The 26,301-nt window shown below is 40.4% G+C and overlaps 1 protein-coding gene across 1 annotated transcript in view; it reads left to right on the forward strand.

Moving 5' to 3' along the window:
• Window positions 1–26,301, forward strand: part of WHSC1 (Wolf-Hirschhorn syndrome candidate 1) — a 59,873-nt gene that overhangs the window by 27,204 nt on the left and 6,368 nt on the right. The window contains exons 6-17 of the mRNA XM_010135870.1: window positions 2,458–2,576; window positions 5,711–5,792; window positions 6,826–6,950; window positions 19,513–19,644; window positions 20,669–20,792; window positions 21,778–21,978; window positions 22,625–22,804; window positions 23,863–24,019; window positions 24,754–24,959; window positions 25,399–25,502; window positions 25,760–26,029; window positions 26,125–26,241. Of these exons, the coding sequence (XP_010134172.1) occupies window positions 2,458–2,576; window positions 5,711–5,792; window positions 6,826–6,950; window positions 19,513–19,644; window positions 20,669–20,792; window positions 21,778–21,978; window positions 22,625–22,804; window positions 23,863–24,019; window positions 24,754–24,959; window positions 25,399–25,502; window positions 25,760–26,029; window positions 26,125–26,241 (1,817 nt within the window). The remainder of the gene's footprint in view (window positions 1–2,457; window positions 2,577–5,710; window positions 5,793–6,825; window positions 6,951–19,512; window positions 19,645–20,668; window positions 20,793–21,777; window positions 21,979–22,624; window positions 22,805–23,862; window positions 24,020–24,753; window positions 24,960–25,398; window positions 25,503–25,759; window positions 26,030–26,124; window positions 26,242–26,301) is intronic.

Genomic DNA, 26,301 nt, shown 5'->3' on the forward strand with positions numbered 1-26,301 from the left:
AGGGAAAACAGCTTTCCCTGTTTTCCAGTTTTAATTCTTGGTGTTTGTGCCAATAGCAAAGGAATGCCAATGGTTACAATAAACGCAACCCATGAAGTCTACATTTCTTGCTCATTGTTCTGAAAAGTTGTTATATGTAAACCCTCTGCTGTTTAGAGATTGCCGATTTCTCATTCTTCTTCTGCCCATAAGCAGCTGCCATTGCATCCACTGCCTGTTGTGAGTGGATGGTGGGAAGGGAAGACAAAGTGTTAATCCTGGTGAAATTTGAGATGTTTTTTTATAGAAGAGCTAGTAAATGGTTTAAAAAGTTTAATCTGCGCTACACCTTTTATTCCTAGATACCCAAAGTGTATTACCTCATCATCATCAACGCAGGAAGAAGCATTCCAAACTTTATTCTGAAACTTTTGTCCCTTTGGCGTTTTATTGTGCTAATCAAAGTTTTTAGGACATGGTGCAAGATTGCAAATACTTTTTTTTTTTCTCTCCTTTTATTTTTTTGTTGCTGTTGACTAGCATTTGGTTTCGATAAACAGTCTCAATTATTTTGCAAAATATTTGCAGGGTTTTGGAGTCACTTATTTGAGAAAGGAGGAGGAAGATAGTTTGGCATTTTCTTGAACTTTATCAAATTTAACCAGCTATCGGTTTTCAAATTTAAACAGCTTCACAGCACTGTAAGAAGTCTGATGGAAGTATCAGAAGCCAACAGGTGCTGCTTTGGGCAATGACAAGAATGAGAGGGAGTGTTTGAAAGTTTGTGAGACTTGGAAAAACTTGTATAAAAATGGCAGTCAGTTTTGTTAACTATCTGTGTGTGTGTGAAATAACATAATTTTGTGGAAAATTGAAGTTTTTAACTTTAAATTTTAAGTGTCAAATATTTGGATATCAGTTTTAAAAAAAAACCACGTTCTGTATCTCTCAAGGTTCATCATTGAAGAATATTGGAGAGGCCAAACGTAAAGTGTTTCAAGACTCACCTAAAAGGAGATCAAGATCCAGAAGTAATTGAAATTTGTGTTGTGTGCAAATAGTTCATCATTATAAGTAGCTATTGAGTGTATTTTTTTATGTAATCGCCCACGTATCATAATCTCTTTATTTTATCTCAGATGTTGTCTTCCTTGGCGTTAGAATTTTAATGGATCCCAAATTAAATATCTAAACGCTGTAGTGCTGAATTTTGTTCACCTTCCTCAGTGTCATATTGCAAGAAATGTAACTGAAATTGTACCTGTACCAGGTGTTTCTAGTACATGTATGGTGTACATTTATAGTTATCTACAGATGAAAACATGTCAGTTCAATCATTCCCCTACCCAAATCCTCTTCTCTTAAACTTGGAAGAATATGGTGGGATTTCTTTTGCTGGCTTTTTGTAAGTAGCAGGTTCTCCTGGAGCCATTTCAGTCTGCTTTGTGGATTCAGAGTCTGATAATAGAATATGTCCTAGATTGTTTAGATGAGAACATTGATTTGAAAACTATCCCTATTTTCAAGTTGCTATATTTTTAATATTTACAGCTATTTGTTCCCACTGGAATAGAAGGCTTGTAGCTGTAGGGCAATTTTCAGTTAACGTATTTGTACCCCTGGAGCTTGCAATCTTCATACTAATAATATGCTGTAGCTTCGTAAACTAGAGAGTGCTGGAGAGCCTAATAATGTTGTCATTTCATCCTGGTGAAACAGTCCGCTTCCTAAATCTTCATCTATCTTTTTGAGGTAGAGCAAGTGCAAACAATAGCTGAACCTGTGGAAGGGGTATGTAGGTCACTGACCTTTCGTAATTTAGCAGCTGCTTGAACTTGACCGTGAACGATCATGTAAATGCATGAATAAGCCTGTTGGTTCAAAATGACCAACATGATTCCATTCGTAGGATTTTGGCTCAAAAAGAAGGGGATATTACAGTCTCCTGTAAAACATAAATAAGCTTGTTAGAGAGAGTCTGGAACTGCCATACCAGAAAGAGAAAATTAATCTGTAGGTCAGTAGTCTCTTGTCTTTTCCAGAGGCCGCTTAATAGATGTCACCATTACCTTCATCTGTATAATTTGGAGAACTTAAAGGAGACTTAAGGAGGAGACTTAGAAATTGAGTTCGGTGATAAAACACTGCTGTAAAGTGGCAGGAGAGATAAAAGCTGTATAGATCAGTCATGTTGGGCAGTCATATTCAGATCTTAAACTAGTGCTTACACAGGTAGACTTATCTTTCTAAAGTAATTTGAGTGTGAAGCAGTTGATTTGGATGTGTTCTAGAGTTAGTCTAGCACTAGAAACCAGACCTTAAGCATTAAGAGGTCTTCAAACTGTGTTAATGTTTGACCATGTTTTTAAAATAATGACTGAAAGAAAAGTAACTTAAGTAATTAGATCAGTTCGAAATAATTTGAAAGTGGGTTTTAGATTATTTTTCATGTAAGTTTCCCCCATCCCCCATCCCAAGGTAACTTACATGGAAATAAAAGAAACCAAAAAAAGAGGACAAAGGAACCTACAGAAGATTTTGAAGTTCAGGAAGCACCTAGGAAAAGACTCAGGATGGATAAACAGAATAATCGGAAGGTAATTATGCGTTGGTTTGTCTGGGTTGATTTATAGCAGCACCAATCCCATTGCTGTAGTTAAGTTTGTCAGCATTTCCATTTTCAGGATTAAAAAAGTAATGTCCGTATATCAAACCAAACTGTTGTAAATATTCAGATACCTGTGAGCTTATCCCTGTGGGGTTTTTTCCCTTTGGTTTTGAGGATGGAGGTAGACAAATTGCACTTGCTACTTCAACTGTGGTGAAAATGTATGCTGAGAAAAATCTGTTTCCTGAAGGAATGTGCCGAGGCATGACTCTCCATGTTATCATGCCGTGTAGTTTTTTTTCTTTCCTCCTGGAGTTCAGAGATGTGTACAATGCAAAAAAAAAAAAACCACCAACCAACCAAAAAAACAACAAACCCAAAAAACAACCAACTCTAATTAATATTTAATTTAGACAAAACGGGGTGTGGGGAGGTGGGGTTTGGGAAAAGGAAAGCAAGTAAAGAAAACCAGAAAAACTGCATTTCAAGAACTGGAAGCCTGTTAGAGTGGGATGCTCACCCATTTCTGAAGTAATGTGCAGTAAATATTACAGTATATTTGTCACACAAATCACAGACTTCTTTTGAGTTTAGCTTGCATGTGAGAACGAGAGTTTTCCTTACCTAGGGCCCAAGAACTATGGGTGTGGACATAGCCCACATCTTGTAGAGACTTAAGCACAGGTTTATTTAGTCATGCATGTGGACAGGTGAACTCCATGGGTTTTACTTGCGTGGAAAGCTTAGCTCAGAAGTGTTTTCAGCTACATTATTACCATCTCATACTGCAGTGTGAGTATTGCAGACCTCCCCTCAGGACTTTAGTAGTGCAAAACAACCTAGCAACCTAATCCAAGGAAAGGTAGTAGTTTCTTTTTTTAAGTTAATTATGGAGGTCACATATGTAGGCACCAGTTTGTTTGATAGGCTGGTCATTGTAGTACCTCTGTTTTTATTGTGGATATTCAGGCAACTTGTTTAGAGTTCAGTATAAAAAATAAATATAATTTTGGATATCCAGGCTTAATGAGCTTATGAGCAAGGAACAAAGATAATTCTTAGAGAAATGTTGTTACCTTTGCAGAAAGGCAGGCCAAAACTGGATTTTGCACTTCTTGCTGCAACAGGTTAGTTGTTAAATATTCATCTTATTTTCTAGGAGAGGATTTTGGACCCTTTTTAAATGTACCTAACTGATTTCAATTCACTGTATTCCATTGATTCCATTGTATTAAGTTTACTTACTGTAATTAATTCCTGCTATGAAATCCTGGTTTTTAGTGTCCCTAAAGTTCCTTCTTTCCTGTCCCACCACTATTCATAACTACAGTTAGCCTGTGTTATCACAGTAGGACGAAAGAGGGTTGCAGTGTAGTTCATGCAGACGAGGTTCTGGTATCTTTGATGCTGTGATGCAGATGTGAATATCCACAGGAAAGTAAATCAATAAATGAGATGAATTACTCGGATGAGATACATACCGCTCTAGTAATGTGCAATTAAAAAGCGTTGTCCTCTGTCGCATCTGTTTAGCAGAACAAGTGACAAAGAAGCTGGTGTGTGTAAATATTAGGGAATTTGGAAACTCTTAAGTGCACACAGCAGTGTCTGTGCTTCTGCCCGAAGATGGGTCAGATACCGTAAAATGGTTGCTTTGCAGTTTCTTTTACGAATTTTCTTGTAGTCTTTTTCCTGCCTCCACCAGCTCAGGGTGCTTGTAGCTGTATGTGCTGCTGCTTAGTAAAGCGTTCAGTGAATGACAGTTAGGATGTCTGTGTCATGGTTCAAAAAGCAAACACTAACCACAGCCTTCCTGCTGCTATTCCCAGTTTACCTGCAGGCTTTTGTTACAGTCGCTTTGGACAGGAGGAGCTTTAATGACTTTTTTCCTGACGTTTTACCTCTTGCATGAGCATTCCGCATCATCCTCTCCTTTTTGTCCTTAGGTCTTATTTACGAGACCTGAGTGTTTTCGCACCAAGTAACTAAGTCAGAAGTACCCCTGTGGAAGTTTTGAAAAGCTAATTCGTTGGTGGTGCTTTCACGGTGTGTGTAAAATGCACGTTCACAAAACGGGCATTCTTTAAAGCTGCTGTAAGAGTGAACTGTACTGTACATTTTCTTCCGTCTCTACACAGAAGTGTGACAGTAGTAATCTTACAGACTGGGAGCCCCCGGTGGCACTAGGGGTAGGGGGTCTTAGTCTGCTGAAAGTCAGTAACAGCCCGGCGTAGCACATCTGCAGTACAGTAGCCGTTCATGCTTATTTTTACAAAGGAAACCGTTCTCTGGCCCTTGAGGTGTTCACCTGCACGTCTCTTGTAGAGCAGATTGTCAGATGGAGACTATGAAAAAGCACGTAAAACCTTCAGTTCGGTAGAATTATTGTTATTGATGAGCATTTGCGAGCATTTGTTAGAGCCAAGCATTCTTGGCTACAATTTTAGTGACTTGCTGCTTGAAAGAATTAGTAACATACAAAAAAAAATCAGTGGCATGTGTAAGGATCAGTATCTGATTTTGACGAAGCTTTGACAAAAACTTCCCCAGTTTTCGGCCTAAACTCTTAATGATAAATTCTCAGTCTGGAGCAATTTCATGTGTTGTTTATGCTCCCTTGAAAACAGTGTTTTTATTTTGGAAATGCTGAAACAATCTTAACCATAGTAATTTAAAAAATGGCACTGCTATAAGTTGTGAGTTGATTCTGAGACTTAAAATTTTTCTGCACAGGGTTTGTTCTCAGATTTATATACTCATTCTGCAGTTGAATAATGAAAGGTTTTCATTTGCACAGTTTAGACAAAGAATAGTAAGGGTAATTTTTGTGTTTTGTGTTCATTTAGAGCTCCCCTTTTTGGTATGCTGAGTTTGGGATGGATAAGTGGGATGCTGGAATACTGTGTTCTTTGATTTTCCTCATTTGTTTACGGGTTTGTACCCTGTGCTGTAAATGAGTTTTAAAAGTCACTTAAATGGGGCTAGCTTTACTACATTACCATTCAGGTTATTTGTAAAGACACTTTCTTTTTAATGACATAAATCCAGAAGTAATTGCCAGTTTTATCCAGACACTCATAAATTAGGAGGTTTTTTATTTTTTCATATTTTTTTTTGTGACAGAGGGAGACAAGCAATGACAAAACAGCAAAAACAAACTCTTCTAAAGTCACAGAAACCTCCTCTTCACAAAAGAACCAGTCAGGTAATGTGGTCAGAATAAGTTTTAATGTAACCTTTTCAATTAAATAATTTTAAAATAAACAGGTTGTCTGAGGCAGCCGGATAAATTTTGCTGACGCAATAACACAGTTGCAGCCACTGTGACACAAACCGGGGGAGGGAGCGTGTCCTCTTCCTTCACTACCACCATTTTGCAGCATTATCCTGGACTGAAATTGTGTATTGCTGATTTAGAGCAGCAGTTCACAAGTTCACCATTTGATGGCACCAAATTAAAGCGGTTACCCTGTGATCTTGACGAGCTGCGATACCAGTCCTACTGCTCCAACTCGTCATGGTGCGTTAGCCCAATAAAACAAGCACAGTGACCATCAATGTAATCAGTTACTGTGGGATTTTAGTCCTCTTAAATGATGCTTGATGGGAGGCAGTGTGGAGCGCGAGAGGGAATTCTAATTAACTGTGGTCCAAAATCCCAGAGTCAGATTTGTAATGATGCTCAAGTTTGAGGTAACTTCTGTGAGAGCCTGTCTCTCTAGGTATTACAGTGGTCTGCCAAGACGAGTAAGCTTCAGCAAGTTCTGCACCATGTGGAAGTGGTGACGTGCTGTAGATAATGTCTGGTACCTGGCTCCTCTAAATAGCCTTTCTCTTAACAAAGTGTTAGTGGCACTCGCATGGTGACAAGGTCACTTGTAGGCCTGCTAATGTTTATCTGAGGAGATAACTGTTACCTCTGCTTTAAAGAGGTCATAAGTCACAAGATGGTTTGATTTTAATAGAAATGAGCCAAAAAAACCCCACCAACGCCAGGAAAGCATTTCTTAGCCATTATGTAGTACATATTTGGTTGATAGAAACCTATTTATTTTTAAAATCAAGCCAAAACACTTGGTTTCAGAAACTTCCTTTGTGTTCTTTCAGCCCTACGTAGGTGCCCAGAAGACCTACCTAAATCATTCCTTCCTTTATCTGAAGGAATATTTTAAATGGCTTCAGGGAGATAACCTTTTAAAGTTCCCAACTTCACTTTGTAAACCAAAATTATTTTACAGCAACGAAAAATCTGTCTGATGCATGTAAACCTCTGAAGAAGCGAAATCGGGCTTCAGCAGCAGAATCTTCAACTCTTGCTTTTAGCAAGAGTTCATCTCCTTCAGCTTCCTTAACTGAGAATGAGGTAAAAAAAAAGTGGTGTTTGCACACAGACATTTAATTACAGAAATTTTCAGGTGTGAATCATGTTTAAAAACAAAAATCCAAGGCGAATTCTCTAACGTTGGTGCTCTAGACAAGTTACAGTTTTGGCCTCTGTGAAACCTGTTAATGTGTGCATTGCGAATTCATTTATTGTAATACGAGCGTCTGCTTTGGGGACGTCAAGATATTCTTGTGGTTTTTAATGTATTTACCAACAAAGTTTTAGAATTGTAACCTTCTATTAGAGGCAAAGTAAAATGCCAGTGTGTTCTGTATTTTCTTCTACAGACTTTATGTAAGTGTACGACATTAGTTACATGACGTAACTCAGTATTGTCATGTCTCCATAGCTTTTATACTGAAGCAAGTTTCCTAATCCTCCGTTTGATCTAGAACTGGACAGTTTTCTGAGCAGAGCCCTTTTAAGCTCAAATTAGTTCCCAGGCTGTTTTAAGCGCTGTTTCTCTGTGATGCGAATAGCTTCATCCCCAGTGGAGTTAAACAGACGGTGAGGGGTGTATCTTTTTGATACTCGTTAATCGTAGTCTTAGCTCTGTGCATTTGGAACTGTAATTCTTCTCCACTGACATACAATAAATGAAATGTATGTACCAGAAGCGTGTTCGTACAACCCATGAAACCGCTCCCCAGGTCACCTACGCTATGAAAACCAGCCAGCCAAAGAGGGTGCAGTACGCATGCTCTTTAGCAGGTGGGTGCAGAAAGGTAGTTGGTGGGATTTGGTAAAATACCCACAGACAAAACGGCTTCGAGCAGTTGGGGTTATAGAAGCGATAGAGAAAATACTTGCCTGCCAACACGGGAGTAGGGCTTCCAGCTGTCTCAGAGACCCTCTCATCTCCCCCCAAAATGCATGAGGTGCTTAGACACTGTAATGAATGCAGCTGAAATACCTAGACAGCGTTCAGTGAATGGTTTGCCTTTGAGTGGGGGAAAAGATTGCCTGATAACGGCTGTATATCTTACCGTCACTGGAAGAATATTTTAACAGCAACCAACAAATTCTCCCTATGGTACCCCAATAAAAGAGGCAAAGGAAGTCCCACAGGAAATAATACCCATAGCAGCAGTCAAGTGAAGTAACACTTGTTCTCATTTTATTCTCTTGGTTGAGAGACTCCCACCTATTGGCTTCTGCTGGTGTAGCTTTACTGCTGGGAGTTGCTGTCTAATGGCTGTTTGTGTTTGGGACCATCTATTCAACCAGACCAGTTCAAAGAACATACTGTTGTTTTGGCTCTGAATATGAGTCTCTGAGTGTTGTAATCTCGGGAGAAAGATTCTTCTATTTCTAGATACTGTGTTTATAAAATGAAATCTCCAGAAATCTTTCTTGGTAAAAGAAATTTTGTGGGATTTGGGGTTGTGACTTAACGGTTCACGTGTTAAAAAGGGATATGGTTATATAGGCTGAGACGGAAGTTTTAAAACTTTGCTCTTAATTTACTCAGCTACTGAGAGACAGCAAAAGAGGTGGGAAAAATTAATGTTATACACTGCTCACAAAACCCAGGTACACCAACTAGAAAGTGACTTAACTGTTTTCAAGGGTTTAAAAGGTTTTAAAATACCAAAATAGAAAATACACCCCGTCAAATAATAGAGATTTTGTGGGGCTGGGTGCAGGGAGGAGTAGATGAGTGGGCTGGATCCTTAGATGGCTTAAAGCTACGCTGACCTGAACTTGAACCAACTAAGGATTGGTCCCAATTTGTTTCCTATGATATTAGACGTATTTTGCCTTTAAATAAAAAATTTCAGGCATGTGTTTTTGAACTTACTATTGGGCTATTCTACAAAACAAGGAAAGAGATAAATTTTGGATCGTGTGGGTGGCTTTAAAAACTTTTCCCTCTTGTATTACTATTTAGCACTTGTCTAAATGGCTAAATACGTGTGTGCCCTGGGAGTGTTCATCCAGAGAGGAACCTTCTGCAGAGTTAAGGGAAAGACTGTAAAAAAATAAACACAATAATGCAGTGATGAAAGCCTTGCACAGCTAATCGAATAGGATGTAATTCTCATCATTAAATGCATTTATTGATTAACTTCTATATTTCTGTCTTCACTGTAATACTTCTAGATGCTGGCTTAGATGCTCTTTTAACGATGATAGAAAACAATCCTGCATATTCCACAAGCACATACAACTCCACAAGCAATACTGAGTGGATTCTGGCCTTTTTTATTTTCTTTTTTTTTTCCTCCCCCGCTTTCTTTTCCCCCCACAGTGTTTGTGCACGGCTGGTTCCAGAGTGGAACCTGGATGTGACTGTTGTTTGTCAAGGACTGTTGCTCACTGCACACCTCTTCAATGTCAGTCCAATGCAACTAAGTTCTGTGAAAGGTAGTTCTGTGTTCAGTAGGAAGGATGCGCTCAGTTTTTTCTTGTTTGAAAGGTGTGCATCTTTTCTGACTCTTTAAAAAAATCTTTTGGATGCTTTTTGTTGTTATTTGGGGTATTTTTTTACTGGGGTTTTTCGTCAAATATTATAAAGTTAGTCGAGGCCAAAATTTCAGTTGAAAGGTTATTTGCAGGGGAGAGAGACAGGGTTGGGGGTGTGGACTTCTGCCTTAAGAACGAACATGTACAGATCTGACATAGCAGAGGTGAAAAGGTGGACTTGGCTCCCTTCAAAAGATGGTGCTTTGAAGTTCTTTCAAGGAGGATGGACAGAAGCAGTAAGGTGTTTATACATGAATAAATAAATTTCATACCTGAATTTAATCTTGAAACAAAATACTTCATTTGCTTCTAGGCATTTGACATCAGTGTCATTTCCTCCAGAACTTTATGTGAAATGCGATTTTGTTTAAAACGTAATTCTTAATGAGCTACTGGTAGGACCAGATGTGAGAAAGATATTCAACACCTTGGAGTCTGCCAAAGCTCGGAGTAGTGTTTCACTGCCTCTGTAAGACTTGGCGTAACCATCCAAAAGCTCGTGATACTTTTGAGAAGAGATGCAGGTGGTGTGTTCTCATTTGTTTCTTTACCTTGGCCTGCCAGCCCCCAGTAATGTAGTAGGTGCCAGCAGAGTGTAAGCAGTATTTTTTAAATAAATTAAAAAGGCTTTACATTACCACTGCTGCTGGATTATCGGCACACTTTGTGTCTTCTCATGAAACATACCTGCTTTAGCTTTTCAATCAGTTTTTCTGGTTATTGGCTGGCTTTATAAAATTGGTGGATTTGTTGACAGCAGATAAGGGTCATAGTGTCCTGCAGAGTCTGGTTACTACTTCTGAATTTGTCAAAGAAATTGTCATATTTTTTTTTTTATTCTAAGAGAGGACAAAATAAAGAACATGCAATGCTCTAAATTCTTAGCTAGCCTGTCGCTCATCATGTGCTTATGAAGTATGAGCCGACCAGCAGATGGCAGTTTAAAGAAGCCTGTAGAGATTTTTGAAGCTGTTGCTTTTATCGAAAGTTCCTTGTATCTTCCCTAGGGGGAATTCTTTCTTATTCTGTAACATCCAGTGTCAAAAAAAGCTCAGCTACAACCTCTTGCGTTTTCAAGGCCTAATAATGCAAGCCTTAAGTTTTGCTCTTCTTTTTGCATGTTGTTTTTTCTGATAATAGGTTGAGGCACATTTGGTTTATCTGCATTTTTAAGTGGGTGTTAGCTTGTATACACAATGGAGGAAACACGTACAATTCTTAAAAGGTAAGGTATTTCATTGAGAAGGCAGTCATGAGACACGTACAACTTGCGACTAAAACAGTACGTCAGCTCCATTTATCGACCCTGGAGTCAAGCTGACCTAGAGTACACAACTCAGATATTCTAGGCACGCTTACTGAAGGTAAAAATAACTGTCTTTGAGATCCTGAGAACAGGAAGGAAGAAAAGAATTCATGTTGTTTTAATCAAACTACTGCCCTAAAAAACCAGTTGAAGCTAACCTTGCAGGTTGTTAACCAAAATCAGTGTGCTTCTAGCGTTTCATTCTAGCTTCCTTCAAAGATAATTTCCTCTTCAAAACAATACTTAAGGATAATTTAATACATAGTACCTCTTTAAATCCTCCGGCTTAGCAGTCAGTTGTTTCCTGTGTTTGTTTCTGTATGCCTATAGACTTTTTTTTCATTATTTCAAAGCACGAGTAAGCAGTTGGGGGGTATGTTTTTGTGGAACATTGCAAGTAATTGGATTTGTTTCTTGCTAAAGCCTCTAACAATTGAAATGACCTGCATCGCCCACCAGATCATGCAGTTTTGTTACAATGCTTCTACTTCCACATGGGAAAAAGTTCTAGGCTTGACACTTGTTCTTTGGCAGCACGTTCCATGTAGAATTATTTTTTTATGTGATTATTCTCATCTTGTGTATTCCATAGGCTTCAGAGTGCAGCGAATCTGTTTACTGAATGTTTACATGATTAGGTTTTTATTCCACATCCCCTACCAAAGTAATCATGAGTACCTGTAGGCAATTTTATAATGTTTCTAAATGTTCTCAGAGTTTTAACTAATTTTCCAGGCAAATTCAGAAATGCATAATATCCTTATCTGAAACGTCTAACTCCTGCTAATAATAAAAATGAAACTTGTCCCAGGCCGTCTTTTTTTGCTATTATAGTACTGTGTACACTTGTGGCACCGCATACTTAAAGAGTTTATCTAGTCTAGCAGTATGGGCCAAAATATCATTCTTCATTCAGTTCAGGAATTCTTATACTGAAATAAAGGAAATGTTAACTGTAACTCAATTGACTCTGTCAGTTTTTCTGTCTCCGTGTGAGTGCACGATAGATTGTCCTTTGAATACAGTCTGATCTGCTGTTTGGATGTTGCTTATTGACTTACTCTTATGTAAGTTGTCCTTAGATTAAAAAAACAAAACAAAACAAACAACCCTCTAGCCACTGAGGTCTTGTTACTAAGAAAAAAAAAAAATGCAGTCGGTGTTTGCCTGTGGAAAGGCCAAAGAGAGTTTGCTTACCAGAACGTGCTCCAGGCTTTCTAGAGAAAGCTCTTAGCCAGACCTGACCACACCACTTCCTCCCGGGTGGCTGTGGTAGAGCAGTCATAGACTCTAAAGTCAGGTCAGGAAGTCTGAGCTTGTAGCTGTGTCCTTAGTTTTCAGCAAAGTGCAACTTAATAACCGACATCGTTCAGAAGTCATGGAAACATGCTTCTGAAGTGCTGACGAAAAGACGCAGTGTATCTGTAAACGACAGCAGGTGACCTGAGAGTGGATGCCACTTAAGGCAGTGACTGTCTTAAGACGACTCTGAAAGAGTGGTAGGTCACTCTGTGAGCCCTTTCTTTTCTGGATCCTGCTGAGGAGGTGACTTGCCTACCAAACAAAAAAGCAGAAGGAAATAATTTTCTGCCATGCTTTGTTTTCATTTTATATGCCCCTAGCTTTTAAATACGTATGCATAGTGGGTTTTGTTTCCGTTGGATGTTCTACAGCTGGGATTGTAAGACGTGAGATGCTCAAGTAAAACAAGGGGTAGTGGGAGGGTTAACTTTTTAGGCTCTGGAAAGATTTGCCCTTTAGTTGCTTTCATAACTGCTTAAGCTCAACATGACAGAACCCCACCGTTGTCTTGAATGTGACTAAGGCCAAAGCTTGTATTCCTAATGCTTAAGTGCTGTTAAGCCAGCAGAGATGAGTGATAGAGGAAATGTTTTCATAAGACTGAATGAATTAATAAAGTGAGTTTTCTAAGGAAGAATATTTCTTCTTTAAATGAAAGTTGCACTTTGGTAGCTAGAAAGGTCTGAAAAGGTGTGTGATGGGTGGAGTAGCAGTACTGGCCCAGTAGTGATGGGCTGAAGCCCATTCTAGTGGGGGCACCGTAGGTGCATAATTGTTAGCGACTTCTTCACTAGAAATTTCCGAACTCATTGAGGACTTCCAATTCTGGGCAGGGGAAGCACGTCTGAATTAGATGTAGGAGAGGAGAAGTCCTAGTAAAGCTGATAAGCACAGAACCACCCCCTCCCCACCCCCAGAAAAGCACTGAGCCAGCAAACATGCTTTTATAAATCATCTCTGAAAAATGAAGACTTAATCCTCAGCCTAAAAAAAAAAAGCATGTTCAATAGCCACGCCAACAGCTGCTTGAGGGCCAGTCTTGACAAGAACAGTTGAATTTTATGTTCTTACTACGGTAACTTGAATTCTTAGCTTGCATATTGGAAGAGTACAGACCTAGAACTTCTGAACCTCTTTTTCCTTGGAGTTACAGTGTAATGGATTTGCTGGCACTGGAATTTTAACTATTTTATTTTTGAGCTCTCTGAAAGGAAGTAGAAAATTCTAAGTGGAAAAAAATTTCTTTCCTTGAATTGGGTGAGTGGCTGGAACAAATATCGTTCATTTCAGCCTCGCCTGCATCTTTGAAGCGCAGCATCACTCAGTACGATTGGATGCCAGCTGAGAATATGTCAGTACCTTTTTTTTTTTTTTTTTAGATAAGTGAAATTTCAGCCATCCAGATGTGGAACTAGCGATACCATTTTCAAAGTTCACCCACGTGATTCTAGAAATATGCAAGCTGAGTGTACATACCAGCTTCCATCCAACTGCTTTTTTTTTTTTTTTTAAACCCAGAGAGAGGGAGTGAAGAATTGGCTGAGACTGGAATCAGGTACCTGGTTGCAAAAAATGTTTAAAAACTTCTTGTAGCTTGAACTCGACGTTTAGATGTACTGAGTGGTGTGAGAAACGTTCCCCTGTGCTAGCGCATATCCTTTCACCGTTGAACGCTTTAATTGATGGTGCAGTGAGCTGTGCAGTTAACTGAGCCTCAGTGTTGCCGCTGAGGAACGTTGTGCGGTAGGAAAGACATTTGAGAAGTGATTTTGTACACAATGCTTCTGTCAAATTATCTTCCTGTGCCCCCTCGCCCCTCTCTCCACCCCCGCTTAAGCTTTTAGAGAGCTTCAGTCAAAAGGCACAATTAAGAATATAAACCTATAAATTCACAAAATGCAAGTGGCTAATTCAATTTAATTCCTTTTAATACTGTGGTGTCTTAAGTCTTTATTGTAAACATAAGGAGATACACAAGTTTCCTCTTCTTTTCTTTGCCCGGCAAACCAAATTCTTACTGACTCAATGTAATCATGAGAGGGAAGCTCCAGTCCTTGCACTGGTGGGCACACTGTATATCCCTTTTGCACGAAACAGGGAGAAGTAGTTCAGGAAGCAGCAAAAAAATAGTAAATCGCGTCCTTATATTTAGCAGTTAAACAATTACCCAGTATTCAATGGTGGTGGCTGCTGTAATCTGGCTTTGTACGTCAAATATTACGTTATGCAAAGCAGCTTCATTCAGTTAAGAATTAGTGGTGAAGATTGCTTTAATAAGCAATCCTTCTAAAAATAGGTTGGTGTTTGTCTGGAAGAATCCATTAAGCCCTTCTTTCGGTTATTGAGAACAGGGAATTTTAGCATATCAATCAAAAGAAGATGAAAAGTGCTTTGGGGATCCTGATTCCTGTACTGTTGCAGGTCTGAGTAACTATTGACAAAAAAAGTTGTGGTATTATGTGTGATTAAAACATCTTGAGATGAGTAGACCCAATTCTGAAACTAGTGACACATTGCCGTGATTGCTATCTTTTCATGTGTAAAATGATAATACTAAACCCAAAGAATTTACAGAGATGCCAAAGTTCTGTCCCAGTTTGACTCAGTAAGAAGGACCTTTCCAATAAAAAAAGCTACGGAGAACTGGGAAGAAATGCAGTGATGTGTCCTTACATGTTGCCTTCAAGTCTTAGGTGTGTGAGTAGTGAATAACAACTGATACGCCTGGGAAAGGAAGGATCACCTTGGGAATCTGACCATAATTTTGTTGCTTCTCTGAGCAACATTATTTCGAACCTCATTAATCCCTGAAGTAAGTCCTGGCCCAGCCCAAACGAAGAGCGAATCTCCTCATGGTTTAGGTTTGAGGCCAGCTTTTTTTCCCCTTTCGCTTGCCGAGGCAGATGTGCAGCTTCCATTAAACAGATTTGATTTCTGAACTACCGCCCGGCTGGGGCAGTGCGGTGCAAAAGCTTCTGCAGGCGAGCCCTCGCAAAAAGGTGTTGGCGTTCAGTAATTGAAGGAAACGGGGAGGAAAGCCTGACTGAGGTGCAGAATGTGAAGTTTGATGGTGCTTGCAGAGATAGTCACGTCAGCAGAGGAAGGGCACCTTCCGTGTTGCAGCATCGATAATTAGACGTGATTACAGAGCTGGGGTACGATTTCCTTGCAGAAACTCGTCACTTGTGGTAAATCTGAAGTGAACAGCCTTGCCTTTCCCCCCCCAAATCCACACTTTCGAAAAATAGTACTTTGCCTTTATAAGAAATAAGAAATTACTCAGAAGGTAAAACAGAATACAATAGCAAATGGGCCAGTGCTACAGGTTGCTAATTAACAAGGTTTGCCACTAATCTAAATGTTGATTACTTTGAACCTTGGCCTGAATATCAGAAGAGTTAATTACAGGCAATTTACTTTGCTAAGGAGATTATATTACAAAAGTAAGGACAAGACAACCTCTGGCGTGATCACAAGGGGAAGGATTACGTTTGTAACTTGACAATGAAAGAAAAAGCCCCCCAAAACCTGTGCTGAATTTTAGTGAATGCTGTGATTTGGGCACTTGTACGTGAACTTTTAGACCTTCCATTATGGAGAGTCGTGTTAACAAACCAGGAGAGCGTTATGTGTAATTTCGAGAGGTGGCTGTGTTTCATGTCAGTGCGGACAATCGTCTTGTAAATCACGTTTAGTTAGTGACTGATTCAATCTGAATATATTTTTATTGCAAAACTCAACTGTCCCCTTGGAGAATCAGAGCCTGTTCATGCTGCTGCAGCTTGCTTGGGGGACCAGTACAGTGTTCCCACCTACCTCGTGCTCTACCTGTCATGGGTTGTAAGTCCCCTCTCAGAAACATTAGATGAAAGTTATCTCAGCCAGGCCTGGAGGGATAGATGCTCATTTTGCCTCCCAGCTATTTCCAGTAGCTTTTCCAGGATACCTTCAGGAGACAGTTGAATTCTGGCTCTCTTCACAGAGGGAGCTTTCCCCAAACATGGTTATCTCGAACAGGGGTTATTTGCAAAGGGAGATGGCTGGCAGAGCGAGTTTTGCCTCCTGCAAGGTATAAATAAGATGAGATTAGGGTCAAACTCTGAGTTACCCTGAAGAAATGCTTCCCTCTCCTGTAGCAGGGAAGTTGCTGGCCTCCCCCGCTACGAGTCCCCCGGAACCGGGCAGTATGAAAACTCTCAGCTGCCGGTGGAGTGGATGCGAGCTGTGCGTGAGTTACCCGTCGCGTGGCTGTTGGATGTGGTTGGAGGGGTATAAATAAGATGAGATTAGGGTCAAACTCTGAGTTACCCTGAAGAAATGCTTCCCTCTCCTGTAGCAGGGAAGTTGCTGGCCTCCCCCGCTACGAGTCCCCCGGAACCGGGCAGTATGAAAACTCTCAGCTGCCGGTGGAGTGGATGCGAGCTGTGCGTGAGTTACCCGTCGCGTGGCTGTTGGATGTGGTTGGAGGGGTCATGTGCTGATTCTTAGGAGCTGCACCAGCCACGAGCAGGTATCTGGGCTCGTCCGCATAGTGCAGAACGGCTGGTTAGCAGAGCGTTTGGTCTGTGAAGTGTGCGAGGCTCCCGACAGCCACGAAGGAGAGATCTTGAGAGATACGCTTGGTCTGGTCAGTGTACGGTTGAAGAACTGAAGGTACTTTGTTCGTGCTGTGCATCTTGGTAGTCAGACCTGAACACCAGCATTAATCTAGAGAGGGTGTAAATTGCCAAGTTTTATCTTGAATGGGCCGATAGAATTAGGGGGTTTGTGATGTAGAGTTTGATCCTTGCCAGTGCTGCTCGTTTTGGGCTCGGTAACTGTTTAATTTAAATGAGTGCATTGATGCTGAGGTAGTACAATCTCAGTTCTGTAGGAGAATGGCTGTCAAGCTGTGGTTCACAAACGGCTGGGCTTTTGAGACTATGTCTGGGGCGTTTCTGAGAAACTGTTACCTGCCAGTGGAGTTACCTGTCCACCACAGAAGTGGTGAGCTGGGGGAAGAGGAGTGCTTTCCTCAAGGGAAGGCCTGTACAGCTTTACTGCTGGAAAGACAACTATCTTACCGCGTAAGAACCTCGTACTTGTGCGGCACAAGTGTGTTTTCTCAGGGGTTTAGGTCTACTCTGCAGCGTAGAGCAGGGAAAAGATGGGGGACAAGCCTAGTGTCAAGCTCACATGAGACTGCCTGTTTGGTTTACAACATAAAGAGTAATTTTTTGTTTTTTGAAGTAGGAAAGATCTAAGCCCTTCCTGTTTATTTTTTCTCTATTTTCTAAACAGGACTTATTTTGGCTAGTTGAAACAGGAACATAATGAGGTATTCAGAATGTTTGAGCAGTGCACCGCTTGTACTAATTAATGTTTCTGTGGGAAGAGTTTAAATGGAAATACGCATGGATGTAAGTTTGCTTACACCATGAGGGAGGATGGGTTTGCGTTTTTGCCGAACTCCCCCACTACCTTTCTTTATCTGACCCTTCCCAGTGAGAACTGGCTGCTCCTGGCCGTGCACGCCGGACACATTTGCAGTTTACTATTTCACAGCTCCTTCCAGGGGACAGAGATTTCCTGATGCGTGAACAAAGCAATGACTTTACACGCAGTTTCTTTTAACCACTTCTAAAATGGTCGGGCAGAATCTCCGAATCACTCCGGTTGTAGGTGAAGCATAGGTACAAATGACTCTGTTAATACGTGTTTGCACAGAGGAACTGCATTTACACCCTGTAATCTGGAAAAAAACCCCAACCAACCAACCAACCGTCAATCTGACCCAATTTACAAAATATTTTTAGGCATAGTTAAGGAAAGCGAATGTTAAATGGAGGAATGCAAGTTAACTGGCAGCAACGGTGAGAAGTAATCGCTCAAAACCAGTGTTTCTAAAGGGATTTTATAAAGACTAGTGCGAGGCCTCGCTCAGCTTTACATTTTCCTCTCTGATTTCAAAATAAATCACCTCTAATAAATTCGCACATTACATGGGTTTTGGCTGATGGGGAGTTGCATGTCGCTGTCTCCATTCCTTGGTCAGCTGGGCCATTTTAAGTAAAATGTGCTTTACTATAGATAAATATCATATGTCCAAAAGCAGAAACCGAGTTCTTCATATAAAGCAGGGTGTCCGTATCCTGACAAACAGCCGTTGGCAAGGTGATCTCGAGTGCCGTGGCCATTTACAGTGCTGCTCAGTGCTGTGCAGCAAAGACTTGGGAAGATTCCTCACACGGCATAACAGAAGCAGCGAAGAAGAGTAGCACCTCGATTTGTTTTGGATGTTGGGTTTACGAGTCTTGTTGTGGGCTGTTGCTTCCAGTTCTCATGCCTGGTTTTTCAACAGCATTTTTGTTCAGGTTTAGAGAAAACTCACTGAAATGTTCTTGATGCGGGAAAAAGTTCCTTAGGGAGAAAGGCTTCCCAGAAGGGGTTGGAAGGGGCTTGATTGCAGCGTGCTTCCAGAAGAGGAAAGTGTCTGGTTCCAAAGGATTTGTATTTAATATAGCTGAAATACCTGGGGAAAGCCTCATCAACTGTGACTTGCAGTTAGACAACTCAGGAGGGGCATGAGGCAGTACTTTTGATGGTGTGTGTGAATAACCCTTGGAGCAAGCTCAAGGAGAAGTGACAGGTTTCTTTCACAATTCCAAATTGTAATACTCTCCTGGAGAATGTACTTGGTGAGACACACCTCCTTGGGTATCATCTGGGGGAAAGGATATGAAATTCTGCATCTTCTGGTGGTGAGGGATAGGACAAATGTCTCGATCGTTCATTCACTCCCTAAATGTCATTGAACTGAAAACTGCCCCATTTTTTCTTTTAAATATGTTACTTGGTTTGGTTTTTTAAAAGTAAATGATGAGTATTTTAAAAAATCCTCCATCTCTGATAGATCTAGATCTGTTATGTAAGATTTAGCCATAAGAGGGCTATCTTTTGTAGTACACTGAATGCAGTGTTGGCTGTACTGTCCTTTGAGCATATTTTGAGAGCTACTCTTTTCTTTCTTCCTCTCTTCTATATACTGTTCCCACTTTGTTGGAGAATATTTGGTTCAGAGACCTTCATACGCAGCTGGACGTTTACCGTGTTTCTTTTCTCTCATAAAACACACACTCCAATTTTAATCGAGGGATTTGAAGATACCCCTGTGTTACTGGCTCGGCACTTCCAGCTAACTGTATTTCAGAGCTGACTATAAATAAAATGCCGTATCACAAAGGTTTTGGTGTTTTGTTTCGGCTGCTGTTGAGTGGGTAAGGGTGATTGTTACGGGGTCCTTTTGATGAGACTTCCACGAATGCATGCTGTGTTTTAATCAAGCTTTTCGTAAAGGTGGGGGGAACAAAACCGAGTTTGCCTAAACCTGCTAGTCTCAGTTGCAGTGTGGTTGCTTCCTTCAGTTGATATTCTGTGCAAAGTGACCCTACGTGACTGCTTTCTCTAACACGTGTGTTTCATGTTCAGATCTCCGATGGCCAAGGAGATGAGCGGTCAGAGTCTCCCTATGAAAGTGCTGATGAAACTCAGACTGAAGTGTCTATATCATCCAAAAAATCTGAGCGAGGAGCAGGAACGAGAAAAGAATATGTGTGTCAGGTGAGAGATGTTAGCTGCGGCAGCAAACCATGTTTTTTCTGAGGTTTCCTAGAAAAGGTCCTTTTAAATACAAAAATGACAACACTAGGCCAGAAACAGGTTTATTGTGTGTCTGAGATGTCTGTTAGTGATGCGGGTGCCGTGCTGGTAAATGGGATTCTTCACTCCTAATTATTTTGTCTTGACCTCCAGTAAGTGACTTGGCCTTTCTGCTCGAGATCTCTAAGATAAGCATCATTTGTACCTCAGAATAAGTACGTGAGTGTTGCCAGGTAACTAGTTAAACGGTTGAGAAGAGCTGCCTGCTTACCTGTTAGTGACGAATAGGGAGTAATCCCCCGTGGGTTCTGTGCCACTGCGTGCGGCAGCAATCGCAGTGGCGCAGCAGCAGCAGCGTGCGTGTGACATGCTAATGGAAAGCAAAAAGCCTTCTCCAGCGATTCTGGAAGAGTTCCTAGATTACAGAGTGGTAACACAATATGAACAGACAGATCAAATTTCTTTCTGGTCAAACATCTGTGTTTCCATTTCTGGTACATGATGATGATGACATTATGTCTATCTTTAAATGTCGGCTAATCCCTTCAGTTCTGCCAGCGTTATCGTTTGGTTCAGTTTCGTTGTGCGTGTGTCAGTGCTAACCGCTCAGACATAGAAGTACCATTGTGCCACCTAGATTAATTTCCTTTTGCCAAGGAAAAGGGAAACAGGGATGCTTGTTAACCCTGCTCAGGTGCATCAGTGTGCTCAGGGGAAATTTCTTACAGCTTTTTTTCATTTCCTTTTTTCTGTCAGATTGTATTTATTCATGAACCATGGTTCTATGAGTGATATTTCTAGAGGTTTAATGACTATTACCTGTTTTGACATGATGATGCTTGTAAAATTATATTTCACTTGATAAATTTGGTTTCAACAATGGGAAAAGTTGTTTTGAGGAGCAATATATCAAAAGGAATAAAGAAAGCAGTTCTTTCCACATATGAATTTTTCTTTAACGTTCAATGCCTTTGTGTTGTAAAAGCTGTGTGAAAAAACAGGTGATCTCCTGCTGTGTGAAGGACTTTGCTATCGAGCTTTCCATGTAAGCTGCCTTGGCCTCTCTGGAAGACCAGCAGGAAAATTCATTTGTAGTGAATGTACATCAGGCAAGTTTGTCCCTTTCTATTAATTTAAAAAGAAAAAAAAAGATTAGTTTTCCCACACACTGTTGTTGGAAACCTCCTGGACAGAGTATGTGTCTTTGGAGAAACCATATTTATCCTCTGGTGCCTGAGAGGGTGGGAGTTCTTACGAAGTGTGCCATGTTTGGGAATGCTCAGTCTCTTTTCGATGAGAACTCTTGCAAGTTGGCTGATTCAGTCTGAATTCCATTACCTTAATAACTGCAGAATATTGCTCTCTGAGTCCAATCTCAGCTTAGATTTAAAATCTGTCACAAAGACTTAAGGAATCATAGGGATAAAAGCAGCAAGTGAAACGTGTTAAGTCCTTTTTCGGTCCTTTGTGCATCTATATGAATCTTTTGTGTTTCCTATTAAAAGACTACCTTATTGTTATTAATTTCACTTGCTTTTAATCCTATAATAACTGCTTGGAAATTCTTAATTTTAAAACTTGACATGAAAGATGTGGGTTCTTGCTCCTAAGCTCAGTTCGGTATGTGTGGTAAACCTAGTTGGAACAAGGCTGCTTCAAAATAAAACAGTCCAGAGAGAAGACTAGAGGATGCTTGGTTTTTTGTTTGTGGTCCTATTTCAAAATTCACAGGATCATGGACAATCCACCATCCTATTTAACTGCTTTAAAAAAAAAAGAAATTGCAGTTGACCTGGTGTACTGAGGCTTATGAATAAGAAGGTAAAAGCAGATCAGTGAGGTTTTGGGTGCTGTTGTGTGAGCTTTAACTGCAGTGGGTTTGCATTGTAACTATTTTATCTGTATCAGAGCAGATTAGTATTTAGCACCAAAGAGTTAAAGTTGCTGCATCAAGTAATAGAATGAGATTTGAGTTTGTTTAAAAAATAAAAAGGCAGCACTCCATGCATAACAAAGCCTCACAACAGAAGCGTTCTAAATTCGTGTCTTTGTGTAAAAAATTACCAACGTTATTTTTATTACTTTTGCCACTAGGTGTGCATACCTGTTTTGTGTGTAAAGAGAGAAAGGCAGATGTGAAGCGCTGCGTCGTATCCCACTGCGGAAAATTCTACCATGAAGCTTGTGTGAAAAAATTCCACCTTACTGTGTTTGAGAACAGGGGGTTTCGATGTCCTCTCCACAGCTGCCTAAGTTGTCATGTTAGTAACCCCTCACACCCGCGAATTTCAAAAGGTAGTTTCATTTTACGTTTTTATGACTCATGAATTAAGTCTGTTTATGTTATGTTCAGGTAAGGAATATGTCCGTTTAATAGCTGCTAGCTGCCATTTTTTCAGATGTGCAGGGGCTATGGATTGATTCAGAATTTAAAAAATAATAATAATTGATTAATTTCCACTTGACATTAGGATTTATGGTAATTTTTTTTAACTAGCTTTCAGTTATCTATAGTTAGCCTTGGTGAATCTACAATGCACATGTGATGAGGAGAGACAGGCTGAGCAGAGCGAGGGCAAGACCTGTGAATGTGGAATTACTGCTGCGAGGCTCGATGAATGCAGAGACATTTAGTTCTGTGAATATTTTTAGCTTTGGGCAACATCTGTAGACACAATCACAGGGCTGAGGAAAGCTTGTCTGCCCTGGTGTGCATCGTTAAAGCCTTCACATTTAAATACTACACTGCTTTGAGCTCAGTGTAGGGCTCTTTAAAAATCTTTGTTAATTCAGTGTTGTTGCTAAATGCAAATATGCAGGATTTGAAAACAGAGTTGATACGTTTTTTTGTGTGTATAGGCTACCTCAGGCACAGCTGCTGTTTTTCAAATAATAAATCCGTTTTCTTCAGAAATAATATGGCAGTGTTCTGCTTTGCTAGGGAGGATGATGCGCTGTGTCCGCTGTCCTGTTGCATACCATGCTGGAGACGTTTGCATTGCTGCGGGATGTGCAGTCATCGCTTCCAACAGCATTGTTTGTACGAATCATTTCACTGCCATGAAGGGAAAAAGTCATCATGCACATGTCAATGTGAGCTGGTGCTTTGTGTGTTCAAAAGGTAAAGCTCTTCTGTAAATGCAGCGTCAAGACGTTTTATTCTTCAATTTAAATTTTGTTTTATTAAAGTTTATTTTATTATTGTATTAAATACTACTTTATAGAAAATTATTAGAAGTGTGGCATATTAAAAGTTAGGCTGTTAGGTATCAAAATAACTTCAGGTTGGCTTATGCTGCTTCAAGGTTTTGAGTATCCTTTTTTTTCAGATATAATTTATTTAAGAATGTTTTTACTTGGACTTTGTCCAGCAACCAGAAGCCTGATTTAATTCTTTACCAGAGACACATAAGGAGAAGTATTTCTTTGTTCTTTCCCCTGTGTTCAATGTACTGAAGCCTTTTGTGTTTCTCTGTACTGCTAATGCGTAATACTAAAACGTCAATATTTTAAGAGCTGCTTTTCGCTTAGCAGCAGACAGCAAATTGAGTCAGTGTTCGTTGTTGCTGGGAGTGCCAGCAATTAAGGGTGTTTTGGTTTATGTTGTACAATAAATTAACGTCTTAGTGAGAACCACAAAACCCACAGTGCTGACTGAACTGTAGCGGTGGAAGTTCACCTGATTTGTTAACAGATTAACAGGCAGCGTCGCAGCTTTTAAGCTGCAGCTAACTTTCCACTTGATAATTCATGGAACAAGCTAACAGCCTCATTCCCTCTCCCCCCAGGAAAAACAACAGGAGAGAAATCTGTTGTGGCTAAAATTCTGCATACAGAGAAATATTAATGTATATTAAAGTGTATTGTCATTAAAGTAAAACAAAGCAATTATAATTTGTGGTGCATTATTCTGGCTTTTTTATGGCTAGCTTGCTTGTTAGTTTGTGTGTATCACTAATCCCAGTCTGCCAGGCGTTCAGATCAGCGCAGACCTTCTGGGTTTTGGACACAACTAAACGACAGTACGTTGTTGTGGGCCAGCATTGTTTAACCATTTCTGTTCTAACTGAACCTACCATGTTCGTATCGCACTGCTTTGAACCTGGCATGCCAAACGTTTATTTTTGTCTTGATGTTTTTCAACCTTGTTTTTAATGGTTTTTTACTTCATCTCCGAAGGAGGAAGCTTGTTGTGCTGCGAATCATGTCCTGCAGCGTTTCACCCAGACTGTTTAAACATTGAAATGCCAGATGGGAGCTGGTACTGCAACGACTGCAGGGCGGGGAAGAAGCTTCACTTCCAGGATATTATTTGGGTTAAACTGGGAAATTACAGGTCTGATGAACAGATTTATTTTGTCTTACACTCCTGGTGTGTTTAATTAAGGAACATACAATCGGTTGCTTCTGTAGGCCAGCCTTGCTGCACACAGATTTCTCATTCCTCTGTGAACTAGGGACCCCATGTGCTTGCAAGCTTTGTGTGCAAAGACTTGCAGCTCCACTGTTGCTCTCAGCCATGGCATTACCCGTGCCGGACTCCTTGTAGACATCTTCCAGTGCACGAGCCTTCAAAGCTGTTTGTTTCAGAGATCTCTTCAAATAATTAAGCTGGTGTAACACATAATTGGCTAAATTACTACCTTGCAGGCTGAGAGATAAGCCTCTCAGGTTGTCAGTGGTTTGAGATTGAGATTTGAGTGAGATAGAGCTGGGTGGGGTTTATCCTAGCAAGCATTAATAGCTATTATCAGCTGTCTCTTGATCTTTGACAATTACAGTGATTGCAGGCCTTGTCAAAGATGATGGTTTTGCTAACCAGATGCAAGGAGCTTTATGTGTACGCTTACCTTGCAGGCAGGCCAGAGTTCCACAGATTTGAGTGTTGGGTAGTCCTGTTCCTTTTCTAGTCCTGTCTTCTTTCTTTCGGCAAAGGAAAGGATCTTAAACCTGCTAGGATCTCAGATACAATAATCGGTTACTGCTGTTGAGGGTTATTTTGTTAAACTGTCTCTTGCAGAAAGAGCTTGACTAAAATGCTGTATTTTTTTATTTGTAATTCTGTGCTAGATGGTGGCCTGCAGAAGTTTGCCATCCGAAAAACGTTCCCCCAAATATCCAGAAAATGAAGCATGAAATCGGAGAATTTCCTGTGTTTTTCTTTGGTTCTAAGGATTACTATTGGACGCACCAGGCACGGGTGTTCCCCTATATGGAAGGAGACAGAGGGAGTAGATACCAGGGGATCAAAGGAATTGGAAAAGTCTTCAAAAATGGTACATGGCTAAAAGTAAACAAAAGTAGTCTTGTGTTATGTGTGCTTTATGTTCTTCACACACAGCCTTGGGTCTGGTTTTGTACATCTGTTTTACACTACTGAATTAAAAAAAATGTTTTGTTGTCCTGGGCAGTAGTCGCTACTACTAACTGTGAATTTTCATGGTTTGTAAAAGATTAGCATCTAATTGGAAGTATTTCTGATTGGTTTTACTTTCTGGAAAAGAAATTACGAGGGTAACTGGAAGACAGCAAGAGCAGAACTGATACATGGGTTATGAGCGTTAACACTTCAGAAGATTGTTTACAGGAAAATTGAATGATGGCTCTAGGAAATAGGAGGCGATTCTTTGTTTAACACACATGGGAATGAGCAAGTCAGCTTGGGTGGAGTAATCCTCTTGATAGCATTTCTGCTGATACAACCATCTTTTTTAGCTTTGCAAGAAGCTGAAGCTCGGTTTAGAGAAATAAAGCTACAGCGAGAAGCCAAAGAAACCCAAGAAAGTGAACGTAAACCTCCACCGTACAAGCACATTAAGGTAAAGCTTGAGGGAATGGCACTGGATACTCAATGGTCTAAGCCAGCTCTGGAGAGGAAGAGCTGAGTGGCGAGATGGGGAGGAGAGGTTGTGATGACGTGCTGGCAATTGTGCTTTTACAGTCATGAGATGGCAGAATTCTGCTTCTGTTGTCACATCTAGTGTTGCAAAACCAGATTAGTAACCACTGTAATAACTCTTACAATAAATTCCAATGTTTTACAGTGATGAATAAACTGTTTTAATGTATTTTTCAGGTGAATAAACCTTGTGGTAAAGTGCAGATATATACTGCTGACATTTCTGAGATTCCCAAGTGCAACTGCAAACCCACAGATGAAAACCCTTGCGGCTTTGATTCTGAATGCCTGAATCGGATGCTGATGTACGAATGTCATCCACAAGTCTGTCCAGCGGGAGAACGGTGCCAAAACCAGTGCTTTACAAAACGTCAATACCCTGAGACAAAGATTATCAAGACCGATGGGAAAGGGTGGGGTCTGATCGCCAAGAGGGACATTAAAAAGGTAGGAATCGTTCTTGCCTAGTGAAGAACTGGTGACTTGTGATGTTGTCTGTGGGTTTGGTATATACTTTACTAGTGATGCTTGGTATCTTTCAGGGAGAGTTTGTGAATGAGTATGTTGGTGAGCTGATTGATGAAGAGGAATGTATGGCAAGAATCAAATACGCACACGAAAATGACATCACGCACTTCTACATGCTCACGATTGATAAGGTAGACTGGTTTACTTTTTTTTCCGGTTATTTAATTATAACAGTATTTTGATCTCTTTCC

The sequence above is a fragment of the Buceros rhinoceros genome, unplaced genomic scaffold (genome assembly GCF_000710305.1).
Source record: "Buceros rhinoceros silvestris isolate BGI_N320 unplaced genomic scaffold, ASM71030v1 scaffold7135, whole genome shotgun sequence".
Lineage (NCBI taxonomy): Eukaryota > Metazoa > Chordata > Aves > Bucerotiformes > Bucerotidae > Buceros > Buceros rhinoceros.